The following is a 22982-nucleotide window of genomic DNA, read 5'->3' as shown; positions in this document are numbered from 1 at the left end:
TGATGTTAAAAAGGAGAACCTTGGTCGAGACGAACCACTCTAGTGAATATAAGCCAGCAGCTAGTTAGAAGTACAAAATCCTCTTTTGAGGACATCTAAAGCTCACTAACAACGTAAAAGTTGTTTTTTTTTTTTAATCTAATTTGTTTATTCTCTACAAAAGCTGTCAAAACATAACACAAATATTTTTAAGGGGGGTTTATGCGCTCGACTTTTGTTTTGTTTTGGACCGGTTTTCAGGGAATAACCAGCAGACTGTCAAACACGGTCCCGATCTAAAAACCAGCTATTTTTAGACTTAATCTGCATTAAGTGCAAATACAATATAACATTTAGAAAGATTTAAAGAGCTGGTGGGTGGACTTTGTTGTGCAGACCTTTGCTCGTCGTTTCCCTCTGCTTCCAGTCTTTTTGCCGGGCCGAGCTAACCAGCTGCTGGCTACAACTTCCTGTCAATCTTTTTCAGCGCTGTAGTGCTATTCGTTGAAGTGCCGGAGCGCAGATGTGACACAAGTTCAAGAGCCCTGTTCCAGTGGTAGCGAGTCTGTAATGTATATTTCCATCGCAACAAGAAAACTCAGAGGATCTTCTTGGATTGCTCATCGAAAATGGGATTGTGTGGGTCTAATATAGCGCTGGAGGGCTTTAAATTTGAACTCCAGGAGGTGTCGAGTTGGTCTTAAGGCATAATGCGATACCTCCGACCCAATTAATACATCTATGTTTAATGATGACAAAGTTGACTGTAGTGTTGTTGTTTTTTTTATTTGCTCTGTGGCATGTCAGACACTTTGGATCTTCAAACACTTAAAACATGTGTACGGCAGCACTACACTTATGACCTCATCACTCTAGAAAGCAAACAAACCATTCCCCAAAATACCAAACTGAATACAGTAAATAAAGCGGGAGATAACTGGTTCTGTCCAAGTGACTCATTAAACAAGGAAAAATACCAACTCTCACTTTAAATGATTTTGTCTATCCACCACAACAACAATACGCATTAATATTATGTAATGAAAAACATTACAACAATATTTATTGCCTTCTCTGCGTCTTTTAAACAACCGATTAAACATCCATTGCCCTCACAGCCTCTGGTAAACAATCAAACATCTTAATAGGCTCTTAAAAATGTGCCAAAACATTAGTATTTCAATTATGTTTCGCCCACATAGGTTTTCCTAAATGTACTCCGAGTCGTTAAGAAGCTATGGCCTCTTCCCTACGCATCCCTCACATCCTCTCTACGCACATGACGGGGCAGCGCCGGATCACATTTATTTGTCATGATTAACAGTGCAATATTTCAGGGTACGAATGGAGCAAAAACTTCCGTCGAGCAACACCAGCCACTTATAACTTCTGTCTGTAATGGATGTATCACATCCATTTCAAATCCCTGGTGATGAAAATTACTGAGACCGAAAATGAGCTCAAGCTTCTTCTTCTCCTTTTTTTTCTTTTTTTTTTAAACAGATCCAGATTGCCGCCTGTTAGTTTTATTGCTACAACTCTGGAAATGAACGCGTCCGTATACCGGCATGCAGGAAGCACACGGGCCACATCGATAAAGGTCCTCCACCCTTGTAATGTTGTAAATTGCCTGCCTTTATCGTTTGATGGCATCATGTGCCGTCCACCTGCTCCGCCGGTCTCCGACTTCTTGTATCGAAGAGCCAACTCCAGACGCTTTATGACTTTCCTTCCCTCCACATGTCACATAAAACAAATCACGCGACTTCATATTGGATATTATATTTATAGGTCTTCCCGTGCGGTAGAAATTCATCGGCTGGAGGGAGACGGGGCGGAGACAAGGCAGCGGAGGATGATGGATCAGGCAGGATGCAGATGTACCACCGGGGGGGGGGGATTTGGCATGTGTCTTCCTGACAAACTTACTTGGGTGGGGTGGGGGGGGGGGGTGGCTCGAGGTCAGAGGTTCACAGCACCTGAACGATGGGAGCTTCCCAAATCAAACAGAAAGTCCGAGGGAACAAACGAAGCCGGACAGGTTAGGTTCATCCCGAGGAATTATTTCTATATCGGGAGATTCTGCGTGATTTATGTTCCGTGCCGATGGAGGACATAATGTGCCCGTCATGTAGCGAAAAGGGGACGGTGAGACAAAGTGTCCCGCCTCTCAAGAGCCTGATGCTTCAGGTTGTAAGAAAATAATAACACCGCAGTAAACAAATATATGTAGATTCTGTTTGAAAAATGGATGAAACAGTTGAGCACTGCAGTTGTCCAAGAGGAATGAATAGTGCGCCGGTTTATACGAAGCCACTGTGTGGGATGAGGCTGATACGATGCGTTTTAAGTGTTGCCGAGGGCAACGAGAAATACTCAGCACTTTGAATAATTTCTACCCGGATTGAAAGCGTTAACTTTACTTAAACGATCAATTTTTGGTTCATAACTTAACATTTTTGGTACTGAATGATAAGCGAGGATTTATTCTTCTTATTTAACACATTTAGGGATTTATACATTAAATCATCTTCCACCAGATTGTGCAGCAGATGATTTCTCTCACAAAGCCAGAATTAAGTTAAATGTTAATGTTCCTTAAAAATAAAATCTCGTAAATCTGTTTTGTTCTCGTTGGCGCCACCTTTAAACGGTAATTATAGCTGATTAACGTAGACGGTATATAAAAGTGGACGTAGCTGCTAGGTGAGAAACTGGAGTGCCTTAAAGTGCAATACCACCGAGGGCCACTAGGGGTTGGTTTCCAAAACAGCTCTGGCTCCATAGACTCCCATTCAACTTCAATACAAAGTCATTCCATGTTTTCCTCATTACGGTGTAATTTGCTTAAAGTCACTCCTTCTTATTAGTTTTCTGGGGATCCATCTGAAAAGAATCCCGTCATTTACTAGATATTAGGCCAAAAAAAATAACAAAATAAATAAAAACAAATTAGGGGGGCGTGTCTGTTTGATTGACAGGCCTGTGCTACAGTTGGGTTTCCGCTTTAGGTGGGCGGGACGTAGTCAGCGTAGACATCTGAGATCATTTAGTTTGTGGAACTGCAAATGCAAAAGGATTTCACCAGAGGGCCACAGGCCCACCATTGTGTTACCTTGTTAACAGACATTCGCTCGAATGAAAATCTTAAAGATTAGTCCTGTAAATTAATAACAAACTTTAAAAAATCTACAACTGAATTGGAATATAATGAAGTAACCCAAAGTTGATTTGTGGTTTGCCTCAGGAAAATTCATGTAGAGTAGAGTTAATGAGTTTGGCGGCGCACACAATCCTCCCATCTACCGCTCGGTATTGTCTTTCCATTCGTATTTTAAATGTTTATTTCCCCTTCAAAAAAAAAAAAAAAAAAAAGATGTGGGCCTTGTGGAGCTCCGCAGTCGAGTCCAATATTTGCTCCGTGCAAATGCGCCTCGTGAGTGAAGGCAGCCTGGCACACAGAAAGCCGCGATAGAGACGAGGCCTCTCCCGGTCAACGGGCGGGTTAATGCCGATACACGACTCGACGGACGACACAGCGACCGCACGACATTCGGCGCCACGGAGACGGTCGCCTCGGGCCAAAATCTCCATCGTAACTGTAATGAGTTTAATAATTTAAGTTTCCCGGATGGACGACAGCCGCTATTTGAACCGTCGGGACGACTGGGAGGAGGTGGCGGAGAGAGGAGGGGGCCGCGCGTTGATTAACTTCGCAATCGCGGAGGCGGCAACGGGCTTCTGAGAGTCTCTCCCCGCCGGATTGTTGGGCGTGAGCGCCGGCACGTTGCATGAACCCGCCGAAGTCCACGAGCAAATATCAAGTCATTACGTAGCGAGGCAGCGGGAACACAGGCAGAGAAGAGTGGGGAGGAGGAATGAACTTAAAACAAGTCGATTTCTCAGAACGGCCGTCGACACGGGCGACGCGACGAAAGCGGCAGTTTGATTGATGCTTTGGAGTCAAGGATGTCCTTAAAGCGGCAGACGTGAGCTTCGGTGGTGAAAACAAATGTTCTGGCATTGTAAAGCCCGCTTATAAAAAAAAAAACCACAGACAGAGGAAGAGGCAGCGAGATAAATACGGTTATTGTGCCGTAAACTGGAGGAATTGGGTGGAAAACAACAACGAAACCTTCCTGTTGCAGTTAAGTTAACGTTCCAGAGCGAGATAGTCTGCGTCGATGTTAATTTGTGACATTAAATATGTTTTAATCCTGGAATTCATCTTTGCAAGTTGAATTTACCTTCGGTGTCACGGTTTGCGTGTCCGTAGAGAAGAGCGGAGGATCCAACATGGAGGCAAACCCGGGTGCGGGGAGCAGCTTTAAGTCGGTTACTCCATGAATGCACACACACAAAAAAAAAAGCAGAAGCTTGCAGGCAGAAAAACAAAACTAGATGGCAAAGGAGTTATCTGGAAAAAACACACGGAGGGAACTGGGAAAACACAGGGGAAAAAAAATCAGGAAGAGGAAGTAGAGAGCAGGTATTTATACAGGCGAGCTGATTGGAGGATCGGGAGCAGGTGTGGTGGGCGTGGCCGACAGGTGACGAGATGCAGACTCGAGACTGAGGACGCCCGGTGGCTGGAGGGGGTAATACAGGGGTACAAAACAAGGGGCAGCACGGAGACACACAAAAACTCAAAATGGATGATGGAGGCAGTTTTAATTTGACCTTGGAGCAGCTTATTTAACTATGAATATGTTGCGAATGACCAAATTGACATTATTTATTTGATACTTGAGAGTAAGCAGCCCAGTGCGTTATTTATTCTCGTTAAGTGTTCACCGTACGCCAGCGTTGGATGTATTTGACTTTTGTGTACATCTTTCAAAAATGAATGACCAAAAATCGTATTTTGTGCACGATGTTTTTTCCTCTGCCGTACCCGAAATATGAACCAAAACCCAGTTACATAACGAACCTCATATTTTGGTTACCGTGTAACGGTACACAACGGTACAAGACTCAACTTTTGGAGCCGTTGATAAACTACAAATGCACAAACGGAGTCCTATTCTGTCTTTATGTCAAACTTTAGGGATAAAAAAAGTTGGAATATGTTTGGTATGTGTACACCCCTTGTGGATAAATCTGTCCTCAGGCTTCCTGCATCCGTCGAGCTGTCTCTTGAGTTTGAACCTTTTAGACCGTGACAGCTTCCTGGACTCGACATCTCTGCGGCATATTTTGGCAAACACCGCGACGCCACCTGCTCGGAACAGACAGCTAGAAAATATTGGAATATATTTCCGGTTGTCAGTATATTTCGAACTGGCGGGTTGGAAATGTCAACCAGAAACAGGATGATTGAAATAACAAAGCGGTGCGAACGGTTTTTGAGCGGCCGCAGCGGAGAAGGCGCGTCACCCAAATGTTTTCTCTGGCGCCGGCGCGTTTGACCCTGAATTCTGATGTTATTTTTAAGTCCCATCTAAAAGCTGTCTGAGGAGTTTACTGTTTCCACTGTAGATAGAAAAACACGATTCCAATATTAAAGCAGAAGTATTTTTATTTCATCGAGGCAAATTTTGAGAATTTCCCCGCTAATCTTTTTTTCCACCTCGGTAAAGCGTGAGAGTTCAATTTTTTCCCCACATCCTTCAGATTACTCTTCACACCTCCAGCTGATCTGCTGGGCTCTAAAAAAACTCCTCCTCACGTGGTGGTGCTGGCGGTGGTGGCTTTAGGATTTGGGGATCTGGGGGATTATGGGATTTTCTGATTGCGCTGAAAGAGACACCACGGGATACAGAAATCCAAAAATGGCTGAGGTACCCACATCAAGATTAGAGTGTATTAAGTCACCCCCTGGGGAAAGAAGACACGGACACCACAAGTGACAGCTGAGGAACAAGTGCTTGTGCGAAACATTTACAATTTAAGAAGATTGCAGACTAAAGAGACAGTTTGGTGCTAAAATCAGTCGACGCTCATTTCCAATCCCGTGAAAATGTCACCGCCTGTTGCGTCAGGTGTGATTTTCCTCGGCCAGTTTAATTTCTCTGGAAATTGCAAGCATTAATAACGAGTCCGCCGCGTGCGATCCTTGTTGCCTTTTCATATTTGGGGCTGGAACTACTTTTAAAAGTCGCCGCGGGTTATTTTGTGCAACCAAAGCACGCTGGGTTGCATGAAAAAAAAAAAAGAGTAAATCTGTGCATGCTTGAAGGGGGCTTCAACGACACATTCATTTGTCAAACCCCAAAAATAAATGAATAAAATCTCCAAGGACAGAATCTTGTCACGAACTGTCAACATTCATATCTGCCGTAGCGCTTTACGTAGAAATGTCAGCTGTCACGGACATGTGACAGATGGATAGCAGGGGTCATTTTTCTGCAGTCATTTTACATTTCTTGCGCAAATCCTGAATGTCAGACCTGGACGGAAGAGAAGGGAAACATTAAATCGGTACTTTGAATTGTGCTGCGAAATGTAGGCCGACTCCGTAGGTTGCAGATGAGTAGAGCTGAACCCAACTCGCATATCGTTGTCAGTCAAATCGGATTTGGTTGTTCGATATTGAAAATACGACCGTTTGGGCATTTTTATATAGTTTTACGACGGGTTGTTGAGTGTCTTGTGGCCGGTCGGCTTTTAGCGGCGTCGCACGAGTCCGCCGGCGACCGCCGTGGCCGAAGGCGTTACGTCGTCCAGTTGCCCGTCCATCATGCAGTTCTTGTAGCGAGGGAGGGGGGGCATTATCTCAGGAACGCCTCAAGTGGACGCCTTCAAATTTGGCACCAACGTTCCCTCGGACTGAAGAATGGATTGATTAGATTTTGGTGGTGAAAGGTTACAGCTCAAAGGTGCGTGTGACCTAACAAAACACATTTTCAGCAAAAAAAAAAAAAAAAGTCAATAATTAATTCTGCAAAATGTCACAGAATTGAAATAAAATGATATTTTATATCTGAAGGGTCAAAGGTCAACTTCATTGTGACACAATGCTCTTCAGAAAACAATTTTTAAGGTCATTATTCAACGCCGCAACTCAGAAACAGAACGGGAGACTGTGACCATATTTCACGTTTGGTTGGATACTGAATTGATGAAACTAATCTTGGCCGTCCACCTTAAAACGTCGCTGATTCGCTGAATGTTCTGTGCCGTTGGGTTAAAGATGTTTTGCAATTTGTAGCTTCTTCTCAGCCACATTTATATTTGAAGGATTGCCGGCTGCCACGGCTTCAACTTTGTGTTCCGTCAGAACAAGATTAATTGACCAATGTTTATGTTTCGCTCAATGAATTTACAGCAGACACACAGTGGAGCAAAAGTCGAACAAAATTTATCTCCGTATGCCCACATCGCATTAATGTAAACTGGAGCTTAACCGGTTGGTGGAGGAACACAACCGTAAGGCAGTAATTCTGTTTTTTTTTTAATGTGATACAGTTAACGTCTCTTCGTGCTGCGAAGGTGATTGTCCATAAAGATCCACTCTGCTGTTTTCCCTAAGACGAACGCCTCGTTACCTTCCAATTGATTTGGCAAACAGAGATACGTTTGTTTGCAAAGTGCAGTTTTACTGCCGACGCTAAAGCCATCACGAACATCTATATGACCCCTTTTTAAAACAATAATTCCTGCAAAAGGGAAACGAGATGTAAATCTAAGGCGCCAAAAAACTTTTAACACCCTAAGTGAAAATAAAACCACAGCTTTAATCTCATGAAGCCTAAAGTGGGTCCCGATCAAAATTGCGTGAAAAGCGAAACTTTCTCTTCTCACAAGCATCGTTTGGATATCTCTATGATCCGCGGGTTATCTACAGATGATCTAAAGATCTAAAGGCGAATCAATTCATAACGGCAAACAGAGAGGCCCGCATACTCACTCTAATGACAAGGTTACTATGGTAACCGGGTGAGATTTGACAGCATTCAATTAAAAAAAAAAAAACCCAGAGGCTTCACTTTGCTCTGTGACTCCAACTTCAAAACAAACCTTCATTAAATGTGTGCAACCTCAGAAACACCTGACCACATGCAGCCCTGCCACGTTTTTGAAAAAAAAAAAAAATAAAATAAAATCCAAAAAAGGAAATTCGCCGTTCCAATGAAAGATCGCAACTGAAACATGGGAAGTGGCAGCGGAGAGAGGAGCCACCGGCTGCACTCCGCGGCGCTCGACGTGGTCCGAGCTTGTGGGAAAGGGTAAGCATGCCACAACGACTGAGCTGTCGGCCCGGCTCAGAAGGTCCATACCTGAACGGGGTTTTTGTTGGTTTTTTTTGCTTGTTTTTTTTGTCAAATTAAAACGCCTCCCTTCCTCGCCCTAAAACCCGAGCCCCCCCCCCCAGGGAGCTTTACAGCGAGATTGAGCCAGCCTCTGCCGTATTGATCGCGAACGGCGTTTCCGGCTTGAAAAGCGCCCGACAAAGACCCGTTTGATTGACTTGCAGGGCGGTGACGGTCCACCTCTCCGTGGCGCGGGTGCGATCATTCATTACCCGCGAGGTCAGTCGAGTCTCACGCTGTCAGGGGAAAGGTTGAGTCCGGAGGGAGTAATGTGTTCACGCAGCTCTGCTCCATTACCCGTCTGTCCGGAGAGAAAGAACAATGGCCGTCGCGTCCCTCTCCCCCTCACCGACGCTCACGCCGCCTTCTCCGCGTCGTCCTCACTGCAATCGTTAGTTCTCCGCACGCAGTTCATCTCATCATCACGGGCCCGGAAAGCAATAAGGAGGCTGAGAAAATTAGCAGCGTTTCGGCGCCAACACTTCTATTTATACCTTTGTTGTGGTTAGAAAACGACTCGCGGCTCTGTCGAAACTGCAAAACCGGAGTTCCCTCATTAACCTTATCTCGCAAACAGTCGGCAGGGCGCGTGATTCGGATCCGGTCGCTGCGATTATTATAAAGAAAAAGAACATCAGTTTCTACTTCTTTTTATATCTCTGTAAAGTAAAAGTAAAAAAAAAAAAAAAAAAAAAAAGGCGATCGCCGGAGTTGTGACGAAAACAAAATGTAATTACACACCGCGACTCGCGACGGGTTGACTCTTCTTCAATCTGCGGCCTCGTCTGGGAAACCTGTCTTCTTGCGCACTTCATCAATCAAGAGTTCAAATCCAGTTGGAAGTCCGCCCGCGGCCGAGAGCGCGTCGGGCGTCGGGCGATTTTCAGCCACCGCGAAAGCTTTTCAGCGTATTTTTTTTCTTCTTCCAGCGCCGCTCGTCTCGTTCCCGGATCCAATTTGACAAACTAGACCGTTTAAAAGCGCAAAGCCTCGTGATTTAAATTGCGTGAAGCATTTAAATTAAAAATTTTTTTTTTAAAAAACACAAAAGAAACACCGAGACTACGGCAACAGAAGCTCCTTACTTTGTAATAAGAGCGTGAACCCAACAAAACGGTAGTTTCCAACCTCTTGTGTTGCCAGTGGGGGAACGTACCTGTTGAATCTGCTTCCAAGCTTTTTTTAATGAAATGTGTTCAGCTTATCCCGTTAATTGCTTTTTTTTAAATTTATTTATTTGAGAACAATCAGCAATATCTCTGCAAGCATTCTGTAATTTGTTTCTGCCGGCTGGTCTGAAGTTTCACGTTTTTAATGGAGGATGGACTAGAAAGAGTGGAAAAAGGAGGAGGTCAGTTTGGATGAAACAAACACGGGTCTTTTACCCGGGAGACCGATGGTTGAGTTCGTGAGAAAGCCAAAGTCAACATGGACTTCTTTTAAATTGCAAGAAACAACTCATTTGAACCCAAACCATCATCTTTTTCTGATCCTGAGCAGGTTTGTTTTGGTAGTTTCGGTGCCTAAACCAAACACAACTGCCACATTTGACCCAAACCGCGATCTTTTCCTCGACCTAACCTCATGGTTTTTGGTCACCTTTTGAGTATCTTCTTAAACACCGGCAGGACGCGACAAATCGTCAGCATCTGAGGCCCTGAGATGAGAATGGGAACACGACGGGCGGCCTTCGTGGACTTTGGCGTTCTCATATGTGCAAAGAGCCCCGGCAAAAAAAAAAAAAAAACATCAAGAAAAGTGAACGGTGTGGACGGTGTTTAAATTTCATCGACGGAGATTAGATAACGGGCTTTCTGTTTCTTGAACAAAGTCTTGTTTGTGGACCTTTGAGACGAGACCTCTTTGTCACAGTAACTCACAGTGGGGTTCGTCAGAGCCCAGCTGGTGTCAGCAAGAATGATGCTGCTCCAATTTCAAGTAGTGCTCCCGTCCTCTGGAGTCTCCGGACGCGTTTGTGACTCCGGAGTTGCAAATGTCAACTTCTAACTCCCAAAGTCCGAACTCTTGCATACTCTGCATTTCAAAAAAAAAAAAAAAGTTTCATGTCTGCTATTTTTAGCCGTACTTTGCCGCAGAGGTTTTTCAAACTGTGACGTTCATCATCTCTGATCTTCATCGTAGCTCGACGTCCATAAAAACCTGCAGCGGCATCGCGGAAAAAAAGACGTCTTCTTCTTCTTTTATAGGCGGGTGACATCTAGCATTTAACCGCCGGACTACCACCTACAATTCAAATAATCTAAACAAGAAGTGTTCGGCTACAAAGATGTAAACAGAAGAAGAAGAGTTTGACGGACAGGTCGACAGTCTCATGCTGAAGCTCAGACAGTCTTGATGGACCAATCACAGCCCAGCCTACTCTGCTGGACTTCTCCATTTCCCTCGGACTGAACATTTTTATTTGGGCTGTTAACTCCCTATTTTTTTTTTTTAAACTCTCTCTCCACACGTCTTTGGTTGCTTCGCTAGTTTTTCTTGACGTGTTCTTTACTTCCGGCGGCGACGAATAAACACGTTCAACCGTTTCTTCTAACGAATCCGCATCGATGCAGCCCCGATGGATGTTTCCCACATTCAGGTCATCGGACCGGTGAACCCCCCCCCTCTGCGCTCTAACCTCAGATCTTGATATCATTGTTTGCTCTCCGGTTATTCGATATAGATGACGTCCTGTGTTCCCCGACGTCTCGAAGCTCTCGCCAGGCAGCCGTGACGACGGCTTTCGTCTCGGCTTTACTTAAAGCTCCGTTAGTCTTTGACGCTTCGAGGCTGGTTTAGCGCGAGTCGACCATTTGGACAGCTCACCAACCGAATGCGTGGAAACTTTTGTACTTCCCGTTTATATTCCCCGAAGCTTTATGGGAACTTCAGTTTAATTAGGGGATAACTATTTGCCAAATGTAGATAAGACAAAGAGTAATAGGAGTGGGGGAAAAAAAAAAATAATCCACCTTTTGTCTGAGGGACTCTGAAAACCTGCAGTGGATGTGTCTCTCTGAAGGTTGTTGCCGCAGCTGAAAAAGTAAAAACAATCCACACTGTCAATTCTCAAAATACAAAATTTCTGACCTGTGGACGTATTTTGCAGCGAGCGATTGTCACCGCGGGGGCGTGCGGCGGCATATTTCGGCGCGCGGCGCAGGGTCAGCTTCGATTTGCCGTGACGGCGGATGAAAAACTCTGCCAGCGACAGTCCGGTCGAGATGAAGCTTTGAGGAGAGCTCTGTGAAATTTCCGATGACGTTGAGAGGCCGGGGCCGCGGACAGCCGAGAAATCCTCCTCAGGCACAAATCCTCCAGACTCGAAAATCACGTCCGCCGCTTGGCTAAGCTATAAATTCTCCTTTGTGGACTCTCCCTTTAGTTTGAATTCTGAACATGAAAGCTCTTCATTTGTGCAGAACCGGGTGGCAAATTCCACCCTTTTCATAACTTTTTGGACGAGGAAGAATAGTTTAAAAATAAAAGCGGTAGGTCGTCACATGAAGCGAGTTATTCTTGGAGACTAAATGACTAATATTCTTCACTTGAGTGTCTTCATTTAATTCGGCTTTATTTTCCTACTTTACAAGATCGTAGAGGTGAATGCACTTTTTTTTTTTAAACGTTTAGCTGATGATTATACAAACAAGAGGTGATGACTTTGTAACATAAGATGCACTTGCACAGATTCACTTACCGAGATGTATAGAAAACATTTTTAAAGTAGCTACAACTTCACCTACAATGTATAACTGTAATAATTGTTATATTATTGTGACAGTGGAAACCATTCTGCTGCGTAATTTGTACTTCTTTGGTGGAAGCATATCTTTTTCATGAATAAACCACTTTCACGATGAAAAAATACTCCAAAAGTACAAAAGTATTATCAGCAAAATAACTGTTAAAAGTATCAAAAGTCCTCATCATGCAGGAAAGTGGGTCCTGTGATTGATATATCACTTTATATGACGAATTAAATAACTGATTTTACAGTTGGAGCTGCTAGAGGTGGCGCTATAGCTTTAAATAATTTAGATGTAATGTTAATAGTTTGGTCAAGTGGTTTCCAATCCAAGAGTCACAAATTAAATCCGAGAGGTTGGGAGATGATTAGCAGAAGAGGAAAGAAGAAGAAAAAGAAAACAAATCTGGATAAATATCGTGATATATTTGCAATTTTTTTACTTTTTGGCACGAGATATGGCATAATTTGACTTTGACGTCTCAAACAGGTCAGAGTGGCACAAAATACTAACGAGTCATTCAAATCTGAAGCATTATGAGGCTTTTTTTTTTTAGGTCACAAACCAAAAGAATTGAAAACAATTGATTTAAAAAAAAATGTATAGCATGATTTATGAGCTCACAATGTTTCATTTTTATTTGCTTTCGTAATTGTGTCTCTAAATCATATCCATAACCAGTAACTAAAGCGATTAGATAAATAAGCAGAAAGGAGCATTGAATGTAAATGCACTTCGTTCATTCCCGCTGATACTTTAAGCAATTTTTTTGATCGTCCATCTTCATAATAAATTACATAAACCGTTTAGTGTCTAAAAGTCGAACCCTGAATAAACACAACCTCACCTGCGGGTTTCTGCACTTGTTAACACTAATATTTGACTCCGGAGAGAAAAGGTTGAGTTGGGTAAATAACAGAAAAGAGAAAAAGCGCCCTGCTATCCGCCCGTTTGTTGTTGGGGAGAAGAGGAGTTTAGGGAGCCAGCGAGAGGCCACGAGTCGCTCCTCAGTGCAAGTTATTGTGGATAAATCTGAGCAATTTCGGCACGTGGGAAACCGACACTCCTGCAGAATATAGAGAATTGAATTCAATCCCGGCGGAAGAGTGTCGGAGACGCCGCGAGCATCAGGTGGAGAAATATAATCACTTGAAGGAAAAATGTCCCGCAGGCAAAAAAAAAAAAAACCTGGAGATGCAGCACTGTATGTTTCCTGCATTTGGCCTTTTCTTATTTTTTTTTATTTTTTCCACTGGTCCACGTGAATCCGAGTCCTCGTCAGCGTTCTTGGTTCGTCTCCAGCTCTTTGTATGCTGCTTGTTCCTCAGGAAGCATTTTCCATACCAGGAAAATAAATTAGTTTGACTGTGCCTGGCTCCTTTTGATCTGCTTCTGGGTTCAAGAAAAATCCCAGAGGAGGATTTGCCGACACCTCCGTCCTATTCCCATGAGTCTTCTTACTAATTCAAATGGATTGCATTGTTTGGTTTCGTTGTCACACTGTAATTACTTTTACCTCTACAGTGAGTATAATGTCAGAGGAATCATCCACGTGCGTGCAGGAGCGCATACTATACCCACATTTGAATTCTGTTTACACTTCCCTTTCTTTTCCTTATCCCTCGGATGAACCAAAGACTAATGGAAGCTACTTTAATATTTATGAAGCCCTCCCAGTGCATTCGCTTCAGTCTTATATAGAAACCACTGATATAGCACCAGGCCGTTTGACAAATCGCGTCCTAATAGACTCTGTCTCTGTCTCTTTCTCTCTCTCTCTCTCTCTCTCTCTCTCTCTCCGTGTCCTCGTCCACCCTTGTAATCACCATCTGTTTGTCCATATTGTGTGATCCTGCGTTTCTGGTCCCCGCGGCTCGTCACCAGACGCTACTTTTGGCCTCCTGCTCGGTGTGTTTGTGGTCTGCGGCCTGGCTCTGCTGGGCCTCCTCGCGTTCGTCTCCTGGAAGCTGTGCTGGGTGCCTTGGCGGACGAAGGCCCACTTCCCCACGCTGTCCCTCAGCCCGGCCCGCGACCCGCTGCACCGCCCGATCCGGCCGCCTCTCCCGCCGCCTCTCCCGCCGCCCAGTCCCCAGCAGCAGCAGCAGCAGCCGCCGGTCACCATGGCGACAGAGAAGGCGAAGGACCCCGCGGGCTTGATGGGCTCGATGGGCTTCCTGGAAGCGGCGGTGAAGATAAGCCACACTTCCCCCGACATCCCCACCGATGTGCAGCTCTCCATGAGGGAGCACTTCCTGCGCCGCACGCAACGCATGCAGAGGCAAACCACTGAGCCGGCTTCCTCCACTCGGTTAGTCGCACACGCACGCACGCACACACACACACACACACACAAACACACACACGCGCACACACACACACACACGCACACACAAGACTGCGTGACGTGGTTATCCACGCGACAGCATGCTTTGGGGTTACACGCGAGCGTGCATTTCCAGCTCAAGACGTCCGGCGTGGAAAGCGCCGTCAATCCGGCACAAAGCAAAGCGTGCGAATCGGAGCGCTTGGTGTTTTCAGAGGGCAGACACCAAATAACCTTAATACGTCTCTAATGAGGGCATCCGTTTTTATCGGAGCAATTTGGTAACCTACAAAGTTAATTACAATAAACGCTGCGGATGTTGAACTCTGCCTCAGAGGCATCTCTCTGCAGGTCCGTCTGGTAAAGCTAATTATACGTGACGTCTTCCTCATAAGAATGAATGCGATCGAGTGGAAAAAAAACACAGCTTGGAGAAGCTTCGCCAGATCTGTTCGTTTACCGCGTGTAAATAAGTGAACGCGAGCGGTTCATTCTGCCTACCAAGAATCATCTATTTGTTGTTGAACTAACGAGGCAAAAATTCCCGTTCATGTTCGCCGCCTCTGGACCTCATCGAGCTGTTGTTGTTTCACAAATTTGGCGCCGTTGGACCTTGACCTACACCATTTATAGCATTTGCCCTCGAGCGAAATTGAGGAACAGATGCCGATCAGACATATCAGTATTCAGACCTTACAACCAGATTGACAGCGGTGTGAGAATAGTCGCCTGATTTCCTGAAGTGAAACGACATAAATACAGGTCAAAGGTCACTCATTATTTCCTTCTTCGCGCGGAAAATAACAGGTCTGGCCGCCGGCTGTTATTTGTGGTCAATTGCAGGTTCGACGGAAGACGCTACAACAATCAGCCGTCCTTTGTCAACACTCAGTCGTTTGAGGTCGGCTCGGCGTCGCTCGGCTCCTCAATTTAACGGTTTCCCTGTCGGTCTTGTGAAAACGGCTCGTTGACACAAACTACAACTCTTTTCTTCATCCCTTGTCTTTTTTTTGTTGTTGTTGGTTTTTTTTTTGTTCCCTACAGACACAATTCATTCAAGAGACACCTGCCCAGGCAGATGCAGGTGTGCAGTCTGGACCTGGGGAACGACTACATGCCGGACAAGGACGAAAAGCCCACCAGCATCGGCCGCATCCAGCCGGAGCTCTACCAGGAGAAGACGGCGGAGTCGGAGGACTCGTCCAAGAACGGCAGCAGCAAAAACTGCGGCAGCATCAACTTCTCTCTCAAGTACGACTACGAGAACGAGGCCCTCCTCGTCAACATCCTCAAGGCGGTCGACCTGCCCGCCAAGGACTTGTGCGGCACGTCCGACCCGTACGTGAAGATCTACCTGCTGCCCGACCGCAAGAAGTTCCAGACCCGCGTCCACCGGAAGACGCTCAACCCCACGTTCAGCGAGAGCTTCCAGTTCCCCGTGCCTTACGACGATCTGGCCGCCCGCAAGCTCCACATGAGCGTCTTTGACTTTGATCGGTTTTCACGGCACGATATGATCGGGGAGGTGGTGCTGGAGAACTTGTTCGAGACGTCGGACCTCTCCAGGGAGACGAACGTATGGCGGGACATCCAGTACGCCACCACCGTAAGAATATCGGACTTTTTTTCTGATTCCTCTGCTAGGTTCGGTGTCAAGTAAGAAATACTTTTACTGACCTGTTATTTTTTGTCTGTCAGACTGTGCAGCTCGAGTGTAAATGTTGGTGTCGGGCGTATTATGATATTTGGCGACCCGCTTCGGCGTTTTTTTTTTACCGTCGTCGGTACCACAAGAGGGCGCCGTTCGTACGGACTCTTCTCGTGCACGCGGTAAATACGACCTCATTCGAACGCAGCAAGAAACTCTCCCACTGAGCTGAGAAGAAACAGGTGCTCATAAATTAGGTAAAACCCGTTGATAGTCTTTTTGTGTATCGGAAAAAAAAAAAAAACGGTTTATACGCATTCGTTACGGTTTCAACCGGAAAAATACGTCCTCTGTAATATTTCTGGAGTCTTACAGGAAGATTAAACTCAGGGAATATTGCGCCTATTAATCCTGATTTAAAGCGCCTGATTGCCTCCCAATTTATTTGAGAATTGTAATATTTCTCAGGTCTGCAGACGTTTGACCCGCCTGTCGGACAACTGCTGGTATTTCTGGCGTGACGGTAATTGCGGCTGACTCGTCGGCGGTTTCAGCGGTTCCCCTTTCTCCCATCACCCTCATGGCTGCTGTCAAAAAGAGACGTTATGAAATAAGTGAGCTGGTTTTGGATATTATTGGAGCGGTATTTTACATGTTGTGGCTAAAAACTCCAGCCGGCTCTGACGCGAGTCTGAATTCTGCTGCAGAAGAGACAAAACGTAGGGTCCGACCCCTCGACAGCCATCTGCGGCTCCAGATTTCTCCTCTCCCGGCGTTCGTTGCCCTCGGTGATGCAGCCTTTTATCCCTTTTAATTCGGCGCTGTTCAGAACGCGGCCGAATAAACTACGGACCGAACGGACCGGCTGATTTATATGCGGGGTTGAGCTGCACATCGCGGCCGGTCAAATTGACCCGAGAAGCGTGGGATTATAAATCAGGTCGCGCAGAAAGGTTGATTAAAACAGTTCTGAATTAACAGAAGACACGAGAGCAGCGAAAACACCACGGTATCTGTGCAGCTTCAGCAACTGGAGGGAACAATGTTCAATTAAAACGTACACAAGCTGGGCGTTTTTTTTTAATTGGCTAATTCCAGTACTTTTAAGACCGTATGGGCTCTATTTTCACAGCGGCACGACGAACGCCGCAAGCGGCGACAGTTTTGGTTTCCTTTAAATCTAGACTGCACCGAAGTGTTGAAATGTTGAAAATATACATTTAAAAATCAGGAGGAAAAAGCGGGCGCCTCTGTTCCAGCTCGAGGCTGCGTTCGGCCGGCGCTAATTGAAGGAAATAGATTGAAACCCTGGTTGAAAATGTGTTGGGGTTTTTTTCTCGGCGCTTGCCTTTGGTCGAACTTCGCTGCTGGCTTGAAGCACAGATCGGCATGTGCTGTTCAGATTCTGCAGTTCGGCCCGCAAAGGGACAAACGGGCCCTCCAGTCCACAAAGTCGGTGTCCGTAGTTCCCGACAGACGTTTTGGTTTGTCGTAGCAGGAAATCACAGGTGAACCGGAGAACCGGCGAGAACGACAGCAAAACCTGGAACCAGCTCCAACCAACGTTGGCCGTTAACACCGGCGCTTTTCCTGCTGTGACGCCACAAGATTTAAGTGATAATCCCTAACGACCAGCCAGCTAGAAGAGCTGATGAAAGTGTAAAAGTAAAGCTGGTTCCACGCTGAAGGCGTTTTCAGTCGAGGTTTTTCCAAACACGTTTAGAGGGAACCCGATAAGCCGTTTTAATTAGTCCGTAGAACCGGTGAGGAAAAAAAAAAAACAGCTTCGGCAAGAGTTACGCTCCGGTGAAATAAAAGCACATCTTTACGCTATTTTTCTGCGTTCAACGTACGTAACTTGAAGTACGTGAAGTTCAAAAATCTACTGCCACAGAAAAATGCTTTGAGTGTAACTAAAATTATTCAATTAAACTCTCTCCTACTGGTAGATGTATTCAAATCAACGTTAAATAATAATGTTTGTCTGAATAAAACAGGAACATTGCCGCAGTGTGGATTTTCCGATAATTTTTTTAGAATATAAATTATTTACAATATCTCTTATTTACTGCACTAACTTTTCAAAGTGGGCCATTATGGCTTATATAATGTTAAATCCAAAACTGTCAGCTGTGACTGAACCTACATATTTTTGTCATTAGTTTAACTGGCTGCCAGTTTTTTGGCCCGATGTGTTTATATGCCGCCTCTGTCTCGACAAATAATTTCATTTTAGGAGAAGAATCTGAGCGATTGAAACGGTTTAGGCCAATAAATAAATAAATCGGTTGTAAGAAATCAGTACTTTTCAACCCACGTCGTCAAGCTTTAAACTGCGAATTAAAATGTATTCGAAAGTTAACACCTCAAACATAAAAGGATCCTTCTGACTCCAACTCACTCATGTAATATATATATATTTTTTATTGGCTTTGTTGTTTGCTGACGATGTCTAAGGGCCATTTTCAGGAACAAAGTGTTTCTGGACCCTTGTTAGGTGCTTCAGAGCCCTCACATCTGACCCCCCATGACCTGACCTCCCCCCCCCCCCCAATCTTTCCTCTCCAGTTGCTCAACCCCTTCAGAGGTTGTTCAATAATCTCAACATGATTGCTTAGTGGGCAGAAAAGCAGGCGGCCTTCTCCTTGGCACACAAACTTTATTGAACGGCCAAATGATTTTATGACAAAATCCCTCGCTCACATTAAAGTCAAGATTGGCAACATAAAGAATGCACAGATGGTGGGGGGGTAATGGAGGAGTGGGATGGGATGGGTGGGTGGGGGGGGCGCTCAGCGGGAACAAAGCAAAACAAATAAGAAGTGTTGTTCGACGTGAAACTATGTAAGACTCAGCGCAGCTTAATGAGCGACAAAGACGGCGCGGCGAGGGAGGAAGGATGAAGGGAAACGGCCGGCGGCAGCTCTCCTCGGTTCACAAGATCAATGAGGGACATTTATCGATAACTTCAACCCGACGAGCGTCATAAAGAGTCCGAAGGAGAACACGTACTTCGACTGCAGACTGTTTCCTCGTGTCAACAAACTACTCTGGGAAGGTTTTTAGAGGCTAATCGGAGGCACGAATGGAGGAGATTATCTACCAACTGTGGTAGTGACTAAAGACGAATTCTTAAGGTAGCCATAGTGTACGAATAGATAAAGCTATGTACATGTAAATACAGTAAGTTATTAAGTTCGCAAGACCAGACTCTGAACGCGCTGAATTTGGCGCAAAGTGCTTTGAGCTCGTTGCTAATTTTAGCAGGCCGACAAACTTTTTTGTGCAGTTTCCGCGACGTCGAAAAATAAGCTATTTCTGATACTTAATGCAACAGACAAATGAAAATAACCTATAATAAGAACAATATTGAATATTTAACAAAAGGCGTTTTAAATGACTAATAACTCATCGTTGACATGTGTCAGAAACATTAAGAATGATATTATTTGGAGCTAGTCCCTACTGGCCGTTAGTGGTATTGCACTTCCGCGTTGGCTTCACTCTTCAGACTCAGAGACCGTGTCCATTTCTTTTATATTCACTTTATAGCTTTCAGTGAAATATCTAAACAGCTACCGGAAGGATTGTACTCACAACATTTTATGGCGTCCTATCCAAAAGAGATGACCGGTGCTAAAAAAAAAAAAAAAAAAAAAAGATTAAAGCAGAGCAGATGTCACTGACTGGCATCAAAACCCGCCCGTGTTTCTACAAGGACAATTAAAGTGTCACTTTACGCTTTTAGGACACGACATTTCTGCTGTGCTCTTCACGTCGCGACTGAACCTTCACAACCCTTCGAGGCAAATCCTTCGCTTCCGCAGCGGGAGGAAGACAAATCACAGTTAAGACGGCGGCACTCAGACAGACGCGTCGGGATTTGCCAATCAGCGGGATTCTCACCGAGCTCGTTCGGCGTGATTAGAGGCCTGTGTGACCTTAATACCGTTCATGGGATGGAGCTAAGACCCTCGCGCGGGACAGATAACGGACACTCATTCCACTTGAGACTTATTAGTTCGGTAAGGACTCCCCCGCGGATCTGTCTGTACATACAAGTGAGGGAGTTTTAATATTTTAGCCGGAGGACGGAAAGTTTCTGTCTGCAAAGTCATTTCGAATGTAGAAATGATTCTTCCATGAAAGTTCTCGACGGCAAGAACCTTTTTTTTTCCCCCTAAGGCTTCTCCCGTCGACGGTAACCGGGTCGCGCGGCGTCGAAGTACCGACATGTTCTCTGTTTTGTTCTGAACTTACAACCGACCTCGTGTTGATGTTGATCATCTGGATATATCATTCAAATGAATGGGGTTTTTTTTTTAAACGTGTAATGGAAGTAAGAATAATTAAATTGACCGTTTGGCGAACGGATCATTGATTCGATCGGGAGTTTGGCCATTTTGTAATTAAACCAAATCGTTTCAGCTGGATAACCTTCAAGAACTTTTCAAGTGAAAACTGCCCAATTTAAAAAAAAATGTAAAAAGTTGGCTACTGATGCTGGTGAGACTTCTGGCTTTGCATATCTATGATCCAGACTGTATTCATTACCAAATGGATTGACATAAAACGTCATGGTCCCCAGAGGATATATCCTCCTGACTTTTCTTCTAGAGATTTCATGACATTTGGGTTTTTCTTTAATGAAATGTCTCGACAACAACTGGATGGCTCGCCATTAACTCAGACACAGATATTAATGATCCTTTGGGGGGTGAATTTTAACGGCTTTAATGATCGCCTCACTTTTCATCCGGCCACAATTAGTTTTTACAACACTTTTGCTATTTACAGCAGCCCCAAGCTGTGCTTTATCTTTCGAGGTAATAAGCAAATGTGAGCAAAAGACCCGCATTAGACCCGAAGGTCTTTTCTTACAACTTTCCAACGCAATAAATCTAATTAATAAATTTATGCAAGAATATAGAAATGACTAGTTTCTCAGGAAAATATATTTTAAGTTGCTAATTAGCACCGAGAGTTTCCTCTGCTGCGTAAAAGGTTACAGCGTCAACAATGAACCACAACATCCACGGTTTAAATCCGGCTCCACTCTCATTTCCTGTCGTGTCTCCGCCGGCTCTGTCGAATAAAAAGAGATCAAATGTATTATTCATCGTGAAACACAGCTTACTGTAAAAACTATAGTAACAGTTTACGATACGCCTGCATCCATCCTCGCTGTCACCTACTCTTAAAAAGGATCGTCAGGCTCGTAAGGCTTCTTTTGTTTTTTTTTTCCCAAGCCAGAAGAATGCACCCGATTTCCCCTTCGGTGCGACCCGTGTATTCACAGCAGACTCAACTGTGAGAAACCCACCGGGACATTTTCAAAAGGTTTTTACAGTTTGGCGGCGGAGGTCGAGAGGGATAACACGCGGTATAACCCAATAATCCATGAGAGAGCCCTCGCTTCGCCGAGTGCTGTAGCGGTTACAAAGACCAGACTGTAAACAAAACATAGGCGTCGATCCCAGGAACCTTCGGCCGGAGACCTTCTTGTACATCCCTTCCGATTGTGGAATCGAAGCGTCGGTGCTGAATGTAAATGTGAAACCAAAACGGGATTTATTTTTCTTTCTTTTTTCATTTTTTTTTTTTTTTTTCTCCCGACAGGAAAGCGTCGACCTCGGCGAGATCATGTTCTCACTATGCTACTTGCCCACCGCGGGCAGACTCACTCTCACCGTCATCAAGTGCAGGAACCTTAAGGCCATGGACATCACCGGATACTCAGGTGCGTTGCGTGGGTGGGATTTACTCACAGCTTCGGTGAGTCAGAGCGAAGCGTCCGTTCCCTTTTTGAATATCCGACCGCAAATGAAATGAACAAACAGCGGAAAGCCCCGCCGTGCTCCGGCGTTGTGTTTATTTCAGCAGTTATTAATATTCAGCGCGATATTAAGACATTGTCAGCAAACAGTGGCAGGCGGGCCTTGTTTGTTTTAATAGACTGCCACTTCCTTCCACTTTTTCAATTCCAGGTTTTTGCCTCCCAAAAATAGTCATATCACTTGTGAAATGTGACTTTTATTGCGCTTCGAATGCCAGGATTCAGGTGTAATTCAGAACGAACGCGGCATTTTCTTTTCCTTTTTTTTTTTTTTTTCCGCACCTCCCATGTCTAATGACATTTAAAGATCTTAATGTGACTCATACTTTTGAATCCCCCTGAGTTTTTCAGCGCTTCTGCTGTTATTTCAATCTGCACGTCATAAAAACAAAAAAACAAACAAAAAACAAAATCCCGTGGCCATCGAATTGTTTCCTCAAGCATAATCGGCTGTTTGCTGTTTATAGATTCGGGGCAGCTTACGTCCGACTAAAAAAAAACGTGGCATAATGGAGCGTACCGGGCGATTTATCGCTGACGGACGAGGATTGATAACAGCATTCAGGAAGCTTTTCTCGGTCGCGCTACTTAGCCGCTATCTGTGTTCCTCCCATCCACTTTGTTAGAACAAGACATTGACTCAACTACTTTTATGCGCGTTACTGCTGCCAGGTCCTCCAGGGTTGCTTTCATGCTTAAGTAGAAGCCAAAAAAACCACACACACACACACACACACACACACACACACACAGTGGGTGATGAAACAGGAAACTGATGATTCGATCTTTCGCGGACATCTTTGAAAGACATTTTGGCAGTCGAGTCGAACACTGAAGCTTTATTGTTTCTTAATAATCCCAGATGCCGGATCTTCATGATAATTAATGCTTCTGGCAGTCGCTAAATGAGATATGACGACTTGGGGAGTGTCCAAAAGATGATGATGATGATGATGATGATGATGATGTTCAATTATAAAGTCGTGTTTCTTCGTCGCTTAGATCCGTACGTAAAAGTGTCGCTCATCTGCGACGGAAGACGTTTGAAAAAGAAGAAGACGAGCATTAAAAAGAACACTCTGAATCCCACCTACAACGAGGCCATCATCTTTGACATCCCGCCGGACAGCATGGACCACGTCAGCCTGCACATCTCCGTCATGGACTATGATTTGTAAGTAACATAGAAAGGATG

The 22982-nt window shown here is 44.8% G+C and overlaps 1 protein-coding gene across 1 annotated transcript in view; it reads left to right on the top strand.

The window, feature by feature from the left end:
• Window positions 1-22982, top strand: part of syt6a (synaptotagmin VIa) — a 57471-nt gene that overhangs the window by 29647 nt on the left and 4842 nt on the right. Inside the window, exons 2-5 of the mRNA XM_069141649.1 lie at window positions 13865-14288; window positions 15348-15909; window positions 21571-21691; window positions 22790-22961. Of these exons, the coding sequence (XP_068997750.1) occupies window positions 13865-14288; window positions 15348-15909; window positions 21571-21691; window positions 22790-22961 (1279 nt within the window). The remainder of the gene's footprint in view (window positions 1-13864; window positions 14289-15347; window positions 15910-21570; window positions 21692-22789; window positions 22962-22982) is intronic.

This window comes from Embiotoca jacksoni, unplaced genomic scaffold (genome assembly GCF_022577435.1).
Source record: "Embiotoca jacksoni isolate LCO1_2020_lvr unplaced genomic scaffold, fEmbJac1.0.p SCAF_9, whole genome shotgun sequence".
In the NCBI taxonomy this organism is placed as follows: domain Eukaryota; kingdom Metazoa; phylum Chordata; class Actinopteri; family Embiotocidae; genus Embiotoca; species Embiotoca jacksoni.
Note: the sequence above shows the minus strand (reverse complement) of the source record. Positions and strands in the feature narration are given on the sequence as shown.